General features: G+C 39.7%; 1 protein-coding gene across 8 annotated transcripts in view; it reads right to left on the bottom strand.

The window, feature by feature from the left end:
• Positions 1-14389, bottom strand: part of PPP1R9A (protein phosphatase 1 regulatory subunit 9A) — a 155771-nt gene that overhangs the window by 15474 nt on the left and 125908 nt on the right. For 6 of the 8 annotated variants that reach the window (XM_080383653.1, XM_080383652.1, XM_080383657.1 and 3 more), the window contains exons 10-15: positions 12893-12989; positions 12597-12768; positions 5313-5470; positions 4448-4748; positions 228-315; positions 52-129 (exon numbers count right to left, since the gene is read on the bottom strand). In XM_080383653.1, the coding sequence (XP_080239779.1) occupies positions 52-129; positions 228-315; positions 4448-4748; positions 5313-5470; positions 12597-12768; positions 12893-12989 (894 nt within the window). The remainder of the gene's footprint in view (positions 1-51; positions 130-227; positions 316-4447; positions 4749-5312; positions 5471-12596; positions 12769-12892; positions 12990-14389) is intronic. The other 2 variants (XM_080383658.1, XM_080383659.1) reach the window with 1 other exon arrangement.

Below are 14389 nucleotides of genomic sequence, written 5' to 3'. Positions count from 1 at the left end.
TCCAATGTTTCTGGCATATCATTTCTTGCATCCTCAATCTTTTACCCATACCTACTGCCATAGGTGACCCTAACAGCTTCTTTTTCTTTCCTCTTCTTGCCCTTGTTTGAACTCCTTCTCAAGGGAGCCCTACAAGAATATTAGAAAACATCAGGAAACATCTTCAAAATTTTACTTGCAATCCTTTTAATTAAAAGAATAAGTATTTTAAATAACAAAATGCTTACCCAAGATCTGCAAGTTTTCGCTTTAGTTTTTCTGTATGCCCTATAGTAGGGCTAGTTGCTCTTGCTGCCTGAGCACATGTGGCACCATCTAGGACACATTTGTACACAGAAGAATGTACATTATTATTTTTAATTGCTACTGATAGCCACCTTCCATCCAGAAAAGTTTGTGTATCTTTTCATAATTAGATATGCATACATGTACACATGTGTGAGTACACGACTTAATTAGGTGAATTCTCATTTTTAAGAACATGGTGTGAACAGGAATAAAAATAAATAAATTCAGAATTTTAAAGTATACATCAGGAAATCTTATTTTAATTGAAGAAAATGAGAAGTTAATTTTGGTTGAGTTCTAATGAATATGTAGTAAGTTGAACAACACAAAAGATTTACAAATAAACATCACAGTGGATCCATTTTTAAACTCAGCAGTAGCTGCTTAAGTTTCCTTTTACAGAATTCATTTGGTATGTATGCTTTACTTCCAAAGTGACTCCTGAAACACTTCCTTGAAATTTGGAGCCAATGGTACCTTTTGTGATGGACACCCTAGGTAATAGTTACCTGTTTATCTTGAACATCTTTGTTAAAATAAACATTTAAATGTTAAAATAAACATCTTAAAATCCAACCATTCTGAATTAAAAAAAAAAAAAAGGAAATAAAAGCAGCTTAGTCAATAAATTTGCCCTGAGACTTCTACCAATTTTTGATCTCTCCTACAAACACTGGTAAAGTCTAAAGAGGAAACAGCCTGCAGCACCTATAAAGTCAAAACAATGAATCTGAGTCTGCAAAACATCCTGTGAAATCTTTACGGAAGCTAAAATAAAACATGCAGCAGCTGAAAAATTCAGGCACAGTTTCTGTGATTCTTAAACAAAAAGAGTGTCCCCAAACACTCTAAAGGAAGCAAATGAAGGTCAGTCATTCATGTCACTTGCAGTCTGGTGACTTTCACAGTGTGATCTCAGATGTACAATGACTTTTAACTGAAAGCACTGCTGGGTTTGTGGATGTCTCCTATTGTAGCTGACACAAATTAAGCCCTCAAAATTAATCAAAAATACCACAGCACTATCACAGGACAGTCATCCATGTGTAATGAACGTTGCACATTGCTTTGTGGATATTATTTAGCCAAATTTTCATTCAAGTAAAAATTTCAGTGTGCAACTGGTTCATAAATCCTGGGGAAAGCAGGAAAATAATCCTTGTGATGCCCACACTCTACAAAAGCCCTACTAGTTCTACCAACACAAGTCCATATGTGAAAAAAACAACATTCAAGAACAACTGACAAGTAACCTCACTGCCAAAAAAACAACCCAAAAAGTAATATGAAGAATGATGAAAGCAAGGCAAAGGCTCCTGAGGAGAAATCTGTTCCCCAGGGAGGCCAAGGAGAACTTCAGGCAATGCACACTTTGCATCAGCTCTACACCGAGCACGCTCCTCTCCTGTCTCCTCTCATGGTTCCTCTCTGACCTTTAACGCACATTTCTCATTTAACCACTGTCACAACTGCCACTTTCAAGAATAAGTTGTAATGTTTATATTCACGCTAGCTACTCACAGGCAAGTGAGGCTTGGGGGCGAGGGGGCAGTGGGCTTTTTTGAGAAAATTTTGAATTAGTGAATGAAACTATAAGGTGCACTGCTTTTGTGGTGGGCAAATAATGAAAGCATTTAGTAGCTGGAGGTTTAGCTGCTGTAGTAGAAGTAGTAAGCTGGAGAGCTCAGCAGGGACATGCAGCAGCTACCTGGTACGGCAGATTTCTGTTCGGGCTCCTGTACCACTATGCTCCCGCTCACACGCGGCTTGGCCCAGTCCAGGCCCTCTGAATAATGACCACTGGCTGGGGAAAACACTGGTGGTGGCTATGGGATACACAGAGAAGATGGATGGGCCAGGTCCCAAACCCAGCTTCAGCAGCAGAGTAGATCTGACTCTACAGGGCCTCGCACCCCTGGAAGTACGCGGTGCTTGGCACATGGCAGGCCATGACCAGGCCCGCAGGTGCCCGGCATGAGCAGGGGGGGACTCTGACCGCCCTGGATGGATGCATCTTCCCCGACTCCTTGTAGCTTTTCAGTGAGGGAGAGCCAGTCCCTCAGAATAAATCACACAAAGCTGTTCAATCCATTGCTTTCAGCCTCAAGGAGGTGGTGAAAGTAACCTGTGGCTGACAGATGTGAACGGAGACTAGACCTAACGTTCCTCCCCAAGGTCACAAAACAGTAACGTTCCTCCCCAAGGTCACAAAACAGCTGCAGCCTGCCTCACGTCAGCTGAGCAGCGCCTGCAGGCATCAACCTGGCTGCCTTGTCAAAGGATGCTATTTCACAAAACAGGCAGAACTGAAGAAAATAAATTAATCATACACATACATGAAAAAGTTGCACTTAAAAGACGAACAAGCAAAACTCGTCATTTTGCAATGAAACTGATCTCATGCCACTTCAGCTCTTCCCACAACACTGCAGGATCTCATAAGAAAAGAGACAGGTGTGAGCTTGCTAACATGGACTTTTGCTAATGAGAGATTAATTGACACACACGTGTCCACAGATGTGCTCTCCTTCCATCCCTAAAAAAACACTACCTGAACACACAGTACAAATACAACAGCCCTTTTTATTCTCTGACCTGTAAGAGTCTGACAGCCAAATTAAAATGAATTAAAGTTTGAGATTTAGGAAATATCCTAAAGCAATGTTTGGCAACAAGTTTGTTGCCAAACATCACTTTAGGATATTTCTTTTTGTAGGCCTTATCAAATGCAAATTTTCCATTTGAAACTAAATTGCTCTGGTTAATTTTCATCGAAATCTGGATATGCACAAAAGCACTGGCGGTTTACTTAACAGTCACGCTGGGGAAGGCATGACACCAATACTCAGACAGAGACTATTTTTCAAGCCTAAACTGGAAAGAGCGACACTGGGTGGAATACACTACTCTATTCCTTATGCTACAAGGCATTTAGTCGCCACTAAATTTTTATTGAGATATTTTTCTTACATCGGTTGGAAATGCAGCATTTATAACTTAACTGATAAATCAATCATACACTCAAGCTGGAGTACGAGTTTGGGAAGTCACATTCTTATGTTCACACCCTTATTTTTACTTGCAAAACTCAAATACTTCATTTAACTTGGATTCTTTAACAGTTATACAATTACAGACTATGCAGTTAGACTAGCGATTTCAGAACCCATGTAAAAATGTTAGCATATATTAACCTATCCTAAATTCAACAAAACTTCATTAATCTGTCTTTTAAGAATCTCTGTGAAAGCCCAGTATGAAGATGAAGAAAATATATGTTGCAAATCAGTGGCAAATCTTATCAGACACACAAACAAAAACCCTCAACAAGTTGTTCTTTTCCGTTAAGTAAGCAAAAGTCTGTTACGAACCTACCCAGACCTAATCACTTAGAATGTTGATCATGTATTTTAGCCTATATGACAGTTAGAGAACGCAAGGTGCATAGCTAAGAATGCTGAAGTTGTGTAAAATGCTAATTTTGACTTCATAAGGCATCTGAAAAGGAGGGTTCAGTATTCTGTGGCATATCATATTGTTGATGCATTTAATAAACTTGTATATGAGACATATACCTGAGGTAGGTATCATTGCTTCATGTTTTATCCAGCTTACATGTAAAGAATCTAAATTAAATAAATAACAATGTGGCCAACCTCCCCAACAAATTACTTGATTTCTTTTTTCTGTTTAATCTAGACTATGCCACCTCTCAGCAATTAAAAGCTACAATCTGTTATTCTTGCTTTACACTCCTTTCCCCACCCTCCAAAAATATCATCTAGCAGTGCCAAAATCATGTAATTCAACTAAGTACACTGTGGTAAGCATGTTTCTAATAGAGAAATGTCCCAAAGTCCAATAATTTTGTTTTTTAAAAACGAAACACAAGATTTTCTTAAAGGCAACTTCCCAATAGCTTTTTCAGTGAGTTCTAAGAAAGAAAGAAAAAAAAGGAAGCAGTTCCCAATCTCATTTTAAACTTTGTCCTTTTCTTATATTACCATACAGGATCATTTGTCATTTTTTTACTTCCATGTAGACAAAAGAAGTTACGAGATGATTGCCTTCTAGTTGATAAGGCCCTACTACAGACAGAAGTTCATAAAGTAGATGTGAGCAAAATGATGCATCAATTTATTGTAAAAAATAGTAATACCTTTATCCTGTAAAATATTCCTGCCAGCTGGGTGATGCAAAGGAGATGCTTCAGAGCTGTGCCCAGATTTTGAAGGAGAGGAAAGTGGAGTGTCTCCCCGAGCATGCGGGGAAAGGACACCTCCTTTGTGGTGCTGTCCTTCTTCTTGGTTTTCAGTTAGGTTGTCAAGTGAGATTGCTGCACTGCTAGCCACGGGGGAGAGGGAGGAAGCACCAGAATCTGATGCTGGTGAGGATGCTCTCATGCATAAGGGCAGTGGTGATTTTGAAATGTGCATGGGACTACTGTAACTGTTTGACGGCTGTTGGTATAAGAGATTATAAAGCAGGTTATACCATTTAGTAACCAATCAGAGCAAGGTTTACTTTGAACATGCAATTCTTTTATTTTTTATTTAGCCTTCTATTTGTCTGAAACGCTTTAGCAATTCATGCCATTACCTTTTGATACCACACAGGGTGCTGTTTATTGGTATTTGCTTTCAGATGGAAGTCAGAATAGGACAAAACAACGAGTGAGTATCGTATCAATTGTGTTAACAAATTAACAAATAGAGAAATGCACAACTCAAGTTCCTTTCACCTCCTGCATAAATGAAAGGACCCACTCTGCATTATAAAGCACACATAAATCAGAAAGCCAAGGATGCCTGTTAAAAAAAAATCCGCAACAAAACCAAGAAGTGTGCTGACTCGGAGGAGACCAGACTTGCACATCACTCAAGGACATTCATAGCATACTGCCCACACAGGAATAAATACTGCCTGTGCTACAATGAAAGGACGAAGACAGAGGATGAAATGACTTAGAGGGGCAACCTAGCACTCCACAGGAAGCCTGAAAGAGAGGGTAGAGTCCTTCTCACCTTTCGTTCAAGGCTGTCCTCTCCATCAGTTGAGCTGATGCTATCATACAGCCTTGTTCTAGAAGGCCTCTGCCGCTTGTTCTTCACTGAAAGCTGAGCTCGAGTCTTCAGAGCTTTGGAGTCCAGTCTCTCAGTTTCTGGCACTGCTTCACTGAAATCTGTATGGAAGCATGATTTGAAACTATTTAACAGAAGAATCTTTCATTACTTTTTTGTAAGACAAGAGCTGCAATTGTGAGTACATGTACTTTGCATATTTTACCTGTACCTGTATCTTCATAACTATTAAAGTATGAATGCAAAAAAAAAAAAAAAAGGTTATTTGCATAAACCATTAACAAATTTATCTATACAGATCCAGTAGGTACATAGCAAAGAATCGACTGCAAATATTTAAAAATTCAACAAATTATTCCCACTGTTACGTTAAGGATCACACAAAACCAGCTGTACTAGCCCAGAAAGCAGGTCCACTTGGACACCCTCAGATGGACTTGCATGTGCTTGGCCTGCAATGGCTTCTCCTCCACCAAGGTGTAAAGCAAAGGAATCCTCATCTCACTGCTGTTTGACAGACAGTTCCTAGTGTCTGGATGAATATGCCAATTTAGACCCAGGGGACCAATTCATTTATCTCCAAACCCAGCCTTTTAAACAACTTGAGGAGGAGGGACTGGACTGCCATTTTTCCCCACAGCTGCCCCACTAAGCATTTCTCTTATAACTCCACCAGTTTTGCAGGCTGCTTATCAAATTACAGAGGAAATATCTAGAACAGTCCTCAGGCTGCTCTACATTTCATCATAATCAGAATGGCTTACACATTTAAAGAACATGACTTGTTTTCTCCTGTACTGAACAACCCCCCAAATAACCTTGTACAATATGTGCAAAATATCTGCAGTCAGTAGGTGACTGGGTTGCTTTATAGGCAGCCTTTTATGGGATTATGAACCAAGCGTTAAACTCATTCCTTTGGACCTACAGTGAACCAGGTTGCTTACTCTATCACCCTGTCTCAGGAGGGTACAGCAGAGAGGAATCCCAATCCTCCTCTGGATCCTAAGGTCATCTGTTGTTCAAAGTTCTATGTGACAATTCAAATAAGGTGCCCCACTTGTTCACCCCAATACTTCTGCAATTAAAAGCACCTTCTTATTAGCACCTGGCAGTCTCATCTGTTACTTCCTCCCTTGCTGTGCTGCCCTCAGAACCACTGCCTCCTCTTACGGACTCTTCTCTCTTTTATTCCTTCAAACTCTTTAACATTTACATAATCTCTGGTAAACTGAAGTAAGACATCCCTGTCAGCACCAGTCTCGGTCCCTCATACGAACAGATAGGTATGACTGGCCTAACAGAAACACAGCCCTGCCTCACTTCTGCTTGGAGCACATCAGAAGCCACTCCCCAAGCCCCCTTCCCCAGGCGGGAGTCTGGAGCACACAGTCATTACTGCGATGGTCACCGTCTACTGCAGTTGTCTGGTTTCAGCTTTCCAACAGCAACACATTATGGCAAATCATTAGCAAGGCAGTGTCACAGCTTTGCAGGAAGAACCCGTGACTGCTGAAATAAATTTTCACTGCAAGCAGCTGTCAGAGATGTTGCACAAAGTTTATCATGACAGTGAAAATAAAATGAAATTAATCTACGCAGAAGGTCCGTGAAAGGCGCCCTGAATCACAGCTGTTCAAGGCAGGAATGGGAAGGCCATCGTCTGCACAAGAGCTAAGGGACTCTGGCTCTCCCTGATTGGAAAAAATGTTACATTGTGCAGAGCTGGACACAGGCTCTGTTATCTTGATCTAACAGCTCAAAAACTCTCCGAGAGATGTGCTGTAAGGCAGTAGTAATTACCCTAACAAAACCCAACCAGAAGATCCGGGTGAAAGCCAGGAGATGTACTCTACTCTCCCACTTCTTAACTCTACAAAACTGCTGCATTTTCTGAAGGTCTAGGGTTTGTGCAGATATTGTCTTTTACCATATGTACTTTAAAATAACAAAATGGAAAAAAAAACAAACCTCACTGCTGCGTTTTTATATAACCATCAGAAAAAAGCTGGACACTGTCACTCTCACACATATTCACTGCTGTCTTTGTACATATAACCTTCTGCTGGAAAAATTATGAAAACCTATTTCTTTGGTATTGAAGGCAAAGCAATTTCAGATCTTTCCCCTTTGATCTACTGCCCAAACACCATAATGCGATACATGAAAAGTGGGGAAATATTCACTTAAAAAAAATCAAACAATGAAACCATCTTATCTGCCTAGGTTCAAAGTCACCCTATTCCTGAATGCTTTGTGAGCCCAGTATACTAAACACTTCACATATGCCTTGCCTCTACAAATAGACCTAACATGACTGCACTTTTCTTGGCTACCAATCATTCAGCCAAATGAAATCTGAGTATTTCAGCAAATTTAACATTTTACAAAGCTGCAGTAAGACAAAACACATTTTAAAAGGTGTTTTCACATATTACACCAGATGAGGAAATTCTCTATGGTTGTAACTTTTTTATTTTTTTTGCAACCCTCATAGTACAAATCAAACCAGAATCTGTTAGATTTACTTGTCTAAGTACTGCATTCATAACACACTAATTAATTAGAAGCTGATCTTACAGACATTTTTGCTTTAAACAAATATAAACGGAGACATCTTAGCTTCACTGAATCCAATGAAGAAACTGATTGAATTCAACAAAGCTGAAATTCTTCTCATTGCTTTCCATGGCATCCTGAATTTCAGTCTCAGAGAATGTGATTTCACCAAGTGGAATTGACTCGGTGACTTACCCCACTCCAAAACGGAGAGCTCTGGCTCTTCCTCCTGCTGTCACAAACCCCTGGGCTCTGAGTCCCCCAGGATCCAGACTGCAGCTTGCTGATTCAAATGACTGACAAAGCAGAAACTATCCAATTTTAGTCTGACATTCAATCTCTTCCCCTCTTGGTCAGTTTTCTGTTCTTTCATTGAAACAGTGTGTGTACACAAGTGTGTAAATGCTGGAACAGGGCAATGGAAGAGGTAGAACCAGGTGGCTGGAGAAAGGCAGGGATGGCGTGGGGTCTCCCATCTCAACAGTAATGATCTGTTAGTTTAGCTCAAACTGTCTTCTGAAATCAGAGCCACAGGCGAGTGAGTATGTCAGTAGGTACACTGAGGGGTAAGACTTATTCAAACTTGTTTTTATTTTTGCACATTTATGCTGTCTTAAAGCACTGCAAAGACTTCCAGTACCATGTTTTGCTTTTCTTCCTTATGTAAGAGTTAAATTCCAGATTCAGATGACACTACAGAATCATTAGCATTGTCTGACTTGTAATTATGTTTCTGTCGTAAGTACGCGATAGGATAACTGCACGTTGTCATCACCTGAACTGCTTACATTTGTTCTTTCAGGTGTGCACACTTCCATACATCCATTCCTTTCACTGCTGAAATTATGCAAACTATCAACACAGCACTGCAAACGGATCACCACGGAAGTGCTCATATTGGCCTCGTTAAAGCAATACTACCTGGGCCTGGAGCTTACTGCTCCCTGCACCCCACAGCTGGGCTGCTCACACCCACTGTTGCTCTCGCGCTGCAGGTACCTACCACAGTTCAGCCTGCTGCAAAAAGCGAGCTCTTACAGCATCGGCAGGGGGTTCCATCCTATGTCAAAGCTGCATTTACGCTGGGATTTCTTCTCAGGCCATGTGGGTCTGGACCTGAGCCACAACCCAGGGACAGATTTCTCAGCTTGCTCTCAGGCCTGCCTCACCACTACGAACTTGCCCAGGATCCCAGCTGACCCTGGGTTCCATCACTGGACCTTCCCTGTTCAACACACTTGGGTGCAGTGGGAGTGGGCTCTGTCAGGCGGTCTCTGCTCCAGCCACATGTGCTGTCGTCCTCGGTCCCGGCTGCCTCTCCTTCGGAGAGCTGCTGGCCCTTGCTGCTCCTCGGCACAAACACACACCCCACGCGTTTCTCTAGGAACCTCCCAACGCACTGGGGAGCCTGATAAATCTCTCATGTAAAAGTCACAACAGGTTTTATTTTGCTCTCGGAGACAATGTAATTAGACTTTCTTTCAGCAGGCATTCAACCACTTGACTCCAGTGGGCTTCCACGTGAATTATTTCGGTACCACTGTAGAGTGGGGAAGAGCTCGCCTGTCCTCCCACTGTTTTTCCATTATACAAGCTGACAGACTGCAAAATCTCCTTCTTTAAACTGATGCACTCCCGGAGATCCCAAGACACCCAGAAAATATAGCCATTAATGTGGCTTGAAGAGGCATTTGCTCAGAGACCAGCAAATACTGTCAAAGTTGGCACCGGCACTGAGCTGTTTAGATTTCAAACCACTGCCTGCCTTCCAGTGAATAGCTCGATTCTCTACACGGCTCGTGACCACTAAACCAGAAAGCTACAATGCACTTTATCTGTTTTTCTGGACTCTCAGAATAAATCATGTATTTGTAAAAGAAACATAATCCTCAGGCTTCTAATATTCCTCAGCAAAGCGAAGGAAGAACTCTGTGGGCCACAACAGCTTTGATTTTCTAACTTCCACTGATGTTACTGGCAGCCCCTCAAACCCAGTATGAGGTTATGATCCAGCCTGAGGAGTCATACTGTCTGGCATGATGCTAACACGTCTGGAGCACCTGCAGTGGCAGGAACAGCTATGCTCGTATCTATGTGACCATCAAGTTGCATCCATTACTTCTTCCCAAATCTACTACCATGCAAGAATGTAATAAACACCTCAGACCACACTGAAGCAAAAAATATACTTGGTATCATTTTCATTAAAACACATATTTTTACATAACCTGAGTTTTAGAGGGAAGACAGGTCTGCAAACTTCACAATAAAAATTATGGGTTGTGCCTGTGCACATGCAGTCTGACCCCACAAACTTAACACTGAGGCTTGATAAGGAAGCGTGTGTTCTACTTGCCAAACAAAAGCCAGAAAAGAGACTGGAGCGCTTATGTGAACATCACAAAGACAGTGTGCACAACATGCTGCACCTGGAGGAACTCTGCCCACCCTCCGAAGACATCATGGATGTCTCCCCTGCCCTTTATAGCTCCTCTGCAAACATCCATGAGTTGATTAGCAAATACACTAATTATTAGTGACTAGTATTACTAGACAATGGCAAGTCCTTTTCTTAAAAGGTTTACCCAAGGGTGATATGGAGACATAGGCTCTTTGCAGAGCAAGTTTTGCTACACTGCTATCTGATACAGACCTCAGAGACTCTGATACAAAATTTACTGGAAAAGGTATATGGGAGTCAAAGAGTGCTACAGTATGTTTAGAGACCTCTTATTTTAAAAAAGGGCTTTTCTTTTCTCTTGTTAAAAACACAAATCCAGACTGGAATCTAAGGTCTAACTATGCTTCTGCTTTCAGAAAATCACTGCTGATTGCCTGGTTTTCCTAGCAAATAATCTGTGTTTGTATTCAGGTGGTTAAGCTTGGGCATTTGAATTCACAGATCATCTATTCTAACTCTCAGAAGTCCTGAACACTGGTAACATTTCCCCAGGGGAACATTTTTGCAAAGAAAATTGGCAGCTCTTGAAAAATGAAAAATTTCATACAAATAGATAAATTGAAATATATTATTTGACAGTACTGACACAGAGAGTTTTAATGCTATCCAAAGTATTTCAAATTCTTAGAAATAATTTTACAAAGATTTTTTTTTTACATGTGGGAATTCCTGGATTTCAGCTCTTGGGCCACGGACGTGTGTTGCCATTGTTACAGCAGTAAGTAAAAACACGTTTTTTGTGAGTTGGGTAAAAAACCCACACTCTCCTCTCCTGATGCAAACTACTAGAAGGTTTTCTCTTAACAGTGTTGCCAAGTATGAAATACTCTGTAACACTTACTGAGTCCCTACGGCAGAAATACAGCCTTTACTGTCATGCTGAGTGCTCTTCTGAACTTCAGAGATTTCAATACAACAAACACTCGCTAGAAAGAGACAGTTCTGTGAAGACTTGTGGAAACCAATTCCACAAGGTGTTCATAACATCTAGATACCATTTCAGCAAGACTAGCTCTTTTTTATACACATAGTTTGTTAAAAGCATAGTTCACATTGATCTGTTTGCAGAGCAATATTGTTCAGGTCCACACATGAAATAACAGCTAAAATACCAATTTTAATAAAACACCTCTGTGCTTGCTAGAAATTATTTGGTAATGTAGTGCATTTTTTTTCACCAGAGAAATAAATATTATAGTTTATTCAAAATTAAAACCTATAAAGGAATAGACTCTGGTGCTCCCTTGTCAGAATCTCATCACCTCCAATACCTGATTTCACAGATGTTACTAAATACACAGTAAGTACTGCTCCTGTGCCAAACAATTTTGTTCCGAGGCTGTGGACCTAAAATTGGCTTTAATTCTGCATATACTTCAACAGTGAGGAGCCACTCACAATTACGGAACTTCAAAGCTGTGGAAGTTATCTGTATGTTTTCACTGGCACAGCCTGAAAAGTGGGAACTATCTTTCCTAAGCAAAACAAGTAAAGGTCACAGCCACCTTGCTGACAGCATCTCTGTCCAGAGCTCAGTGTTGCCACAAATTGTTTTGGCTCTTTGGTAATCCAGAACAGTGTCTTACAAGCCTTATGTTGTAAATCAGGCCATGTTATAGCTGAATAAAATTTGTAATTAATGTGCTAGTGAAAAATCTGCATTTTATTCACAAAAAGCTCCATCCTGAAAAATGGTGAGTGCAACCTACATGGTTCCTTCCAATGTCTGCACCAAGGTGAGATCAGTACCTGTAGAGATCCATTCAAAATGGTAGATTTAACATATTTCTTTTCATTCTGGTAACTTTTTTCTTGTTTGATCTTCATTGGTTGGGTAATTAATGACAGATTTAGGAACACAGGAGAAAACACAATTTTCTCCTACTTTATTAATGTACCAGAAGCATCAAATTAAAACTAAACATTATGGCATCCCACTGGAGGTTTTAAGAAATCAGTAATGATCTTTGCTTTATTAGCACTTAGTCACTTCCTTTTCTTTAAGAATATGCATTGTACAGCTATTCTGGGACTCTGGACTCTGTATTAGCGTTATTTGATATAACTCTGATACAGCTGCCATTAGATATTGAATTTCAGAAAAATAACAACATCCTTGCATTATTAACTGTTTCTTTTAAATCCTAAATGATAACCATGCTATTTACATACATATTAATAGGAGTTATGGTTTGGTTCAAACAAACCTTGACTTAAGCCATCCAGGCAGGACATTTGCTTAGTATCTAGATTTTCCAGTGGGTCTCCTCTAGAAACTTCTCCAAAAGATGTCTGCCTTTCAAAAATGTTGTTGTTATTGTTAACCTGGCTCCCATTTTGCTTCATTAGTCTGAAAACTTCTGCTTCCAAGTCTCGTATCTGAAAGAAATACAATACGGTGTTACCCGTAACACACACACATATCTATGAGATGCAGTTTTTTTTTCCAGCATATAAGACAGAATTGTCTCATTCTTCAAATATGAGAGTAAATACTACTCACACGAGCTTGTAAACCTTGAACTTCTGCAAGGTGTGCTTTCTCCAAATCTTCTATTTTCTTTCGTTCAGCTTCCTGGCGTTTGATGAAGTCAAGTTCTCTTAGGGAAAAAAAAAAAAGATGTATTTGCTGTCATCAAAGCAATAAGCTTCAAACAGGAAATAAAATGTTCTGATATATCTTAAGCTATGCATCACAAAAATCTGTCTTTGACAAGTCATTTATTACTAACCCAGTAAAAAGTGTGAAACTGCAATTAGGACAAAACCCTAAACTATTACTTAGTCTAAGTGAATATGCTAGCTGAAGATATAAAAATGGTAAGAGGAATTTATCTGGGAAAGAATAGTATCTCAGTTGTTCTAACTTATAATCAATCCAGTTCAACTTTTTTTTTTTCATAATCCATATTTACAACAAAAACGTTAGCTTAGTTAATCCTGTGTTCTGTTACAGGAAATGGAGCAAAATCTCTGTTTTATTAGAGTATGACTGCACTCCTTCACAGAAAGGACATCCGTAAGTTTCCAAATCTAGTTTTCTAGTAAGCTATAAGGAAATCTGTTAGGTGATTTTAGGAATCTGAGATAGTTAAAAACAACTGACTAGATCTTTAACTAACATAAAGCAGAATAACAACAAAAAGGCTATCCAAGCTCACTCTAGCTATTTTCTCTATTTCTTTTTACTTTGAAAATCTAAGACATTTGTGATAGAAAGCACATACGATGCCAGCTAGCTGTGGAACAATCACAAAATTCCAAGATGGGTAATGACATTTTGACTATCTAACCCCCTTTTTAATGGGACAGGATATTCATTTCTGCAATCCCAGTTGTCACTTGACATGCTGTATGTTTTTGAATTTTCTTCTTTAAATGAGTATATTTCAGCAGAAAATGAAAAAGCTGCTGCTGCAAAAAAAAAAAAAAATATCTGGGGGAATGGAAGCTGTTATGGAAATGTAAGATGTTACTATTCTTGCTAGCCATCAGGGAGAGGGGACCACATGAAACAGAGGGGGCCAGGTAACCATCAGTTAGCTCAACTCAGCTCAAACATTCTTGGCATCTACGAGAAGAAGAAAAATGAAATGTAAAATGTAACAAAACAATTTTCTTTTTGATGTTACATTAGTACACAGCAGGAGTGAATCCAGCTGACACAATACTAATACAAATTACTGCAAACCTTGATAATGAAATGCTTAACTATCATTACTCTTGGTTGTTTGCAAACACATTATCTAGTAATTCTGAAACACGACAACCTGGAATACTACAGACTAAGTCTTTATTTAGTTATATTACTATTTTTCAGCAATACTAAACTAATACTTGAACACTACTAACATTTTTCCATAATAAAGAGCCCATGTTTTTCATGGGAAAAAATCTGAAAAACAGTGTTTACATTACAGGAGTTTTACAGAGGTTTTACAGGAGTTTAATAGAGGGTTTCATATTGTAAACCGTATCTCATACGTGTTTCCTATCTGGC

This window comes from Falco punctatus, assembly GCF_963210335.1.
Source record: "Falco punctatus genome assembly, chromosome: 4".
NCBI lineage: Eukaryota > Metazoa > Chordata > Aves > Falconiformes > Falconidae > Falco > Falco punctatus.
The sequence above is the reverse complement of the archived record's forward strand: the minus strand, read 5'-3'. Positions and strand labels throughout refer to the sequence as shown.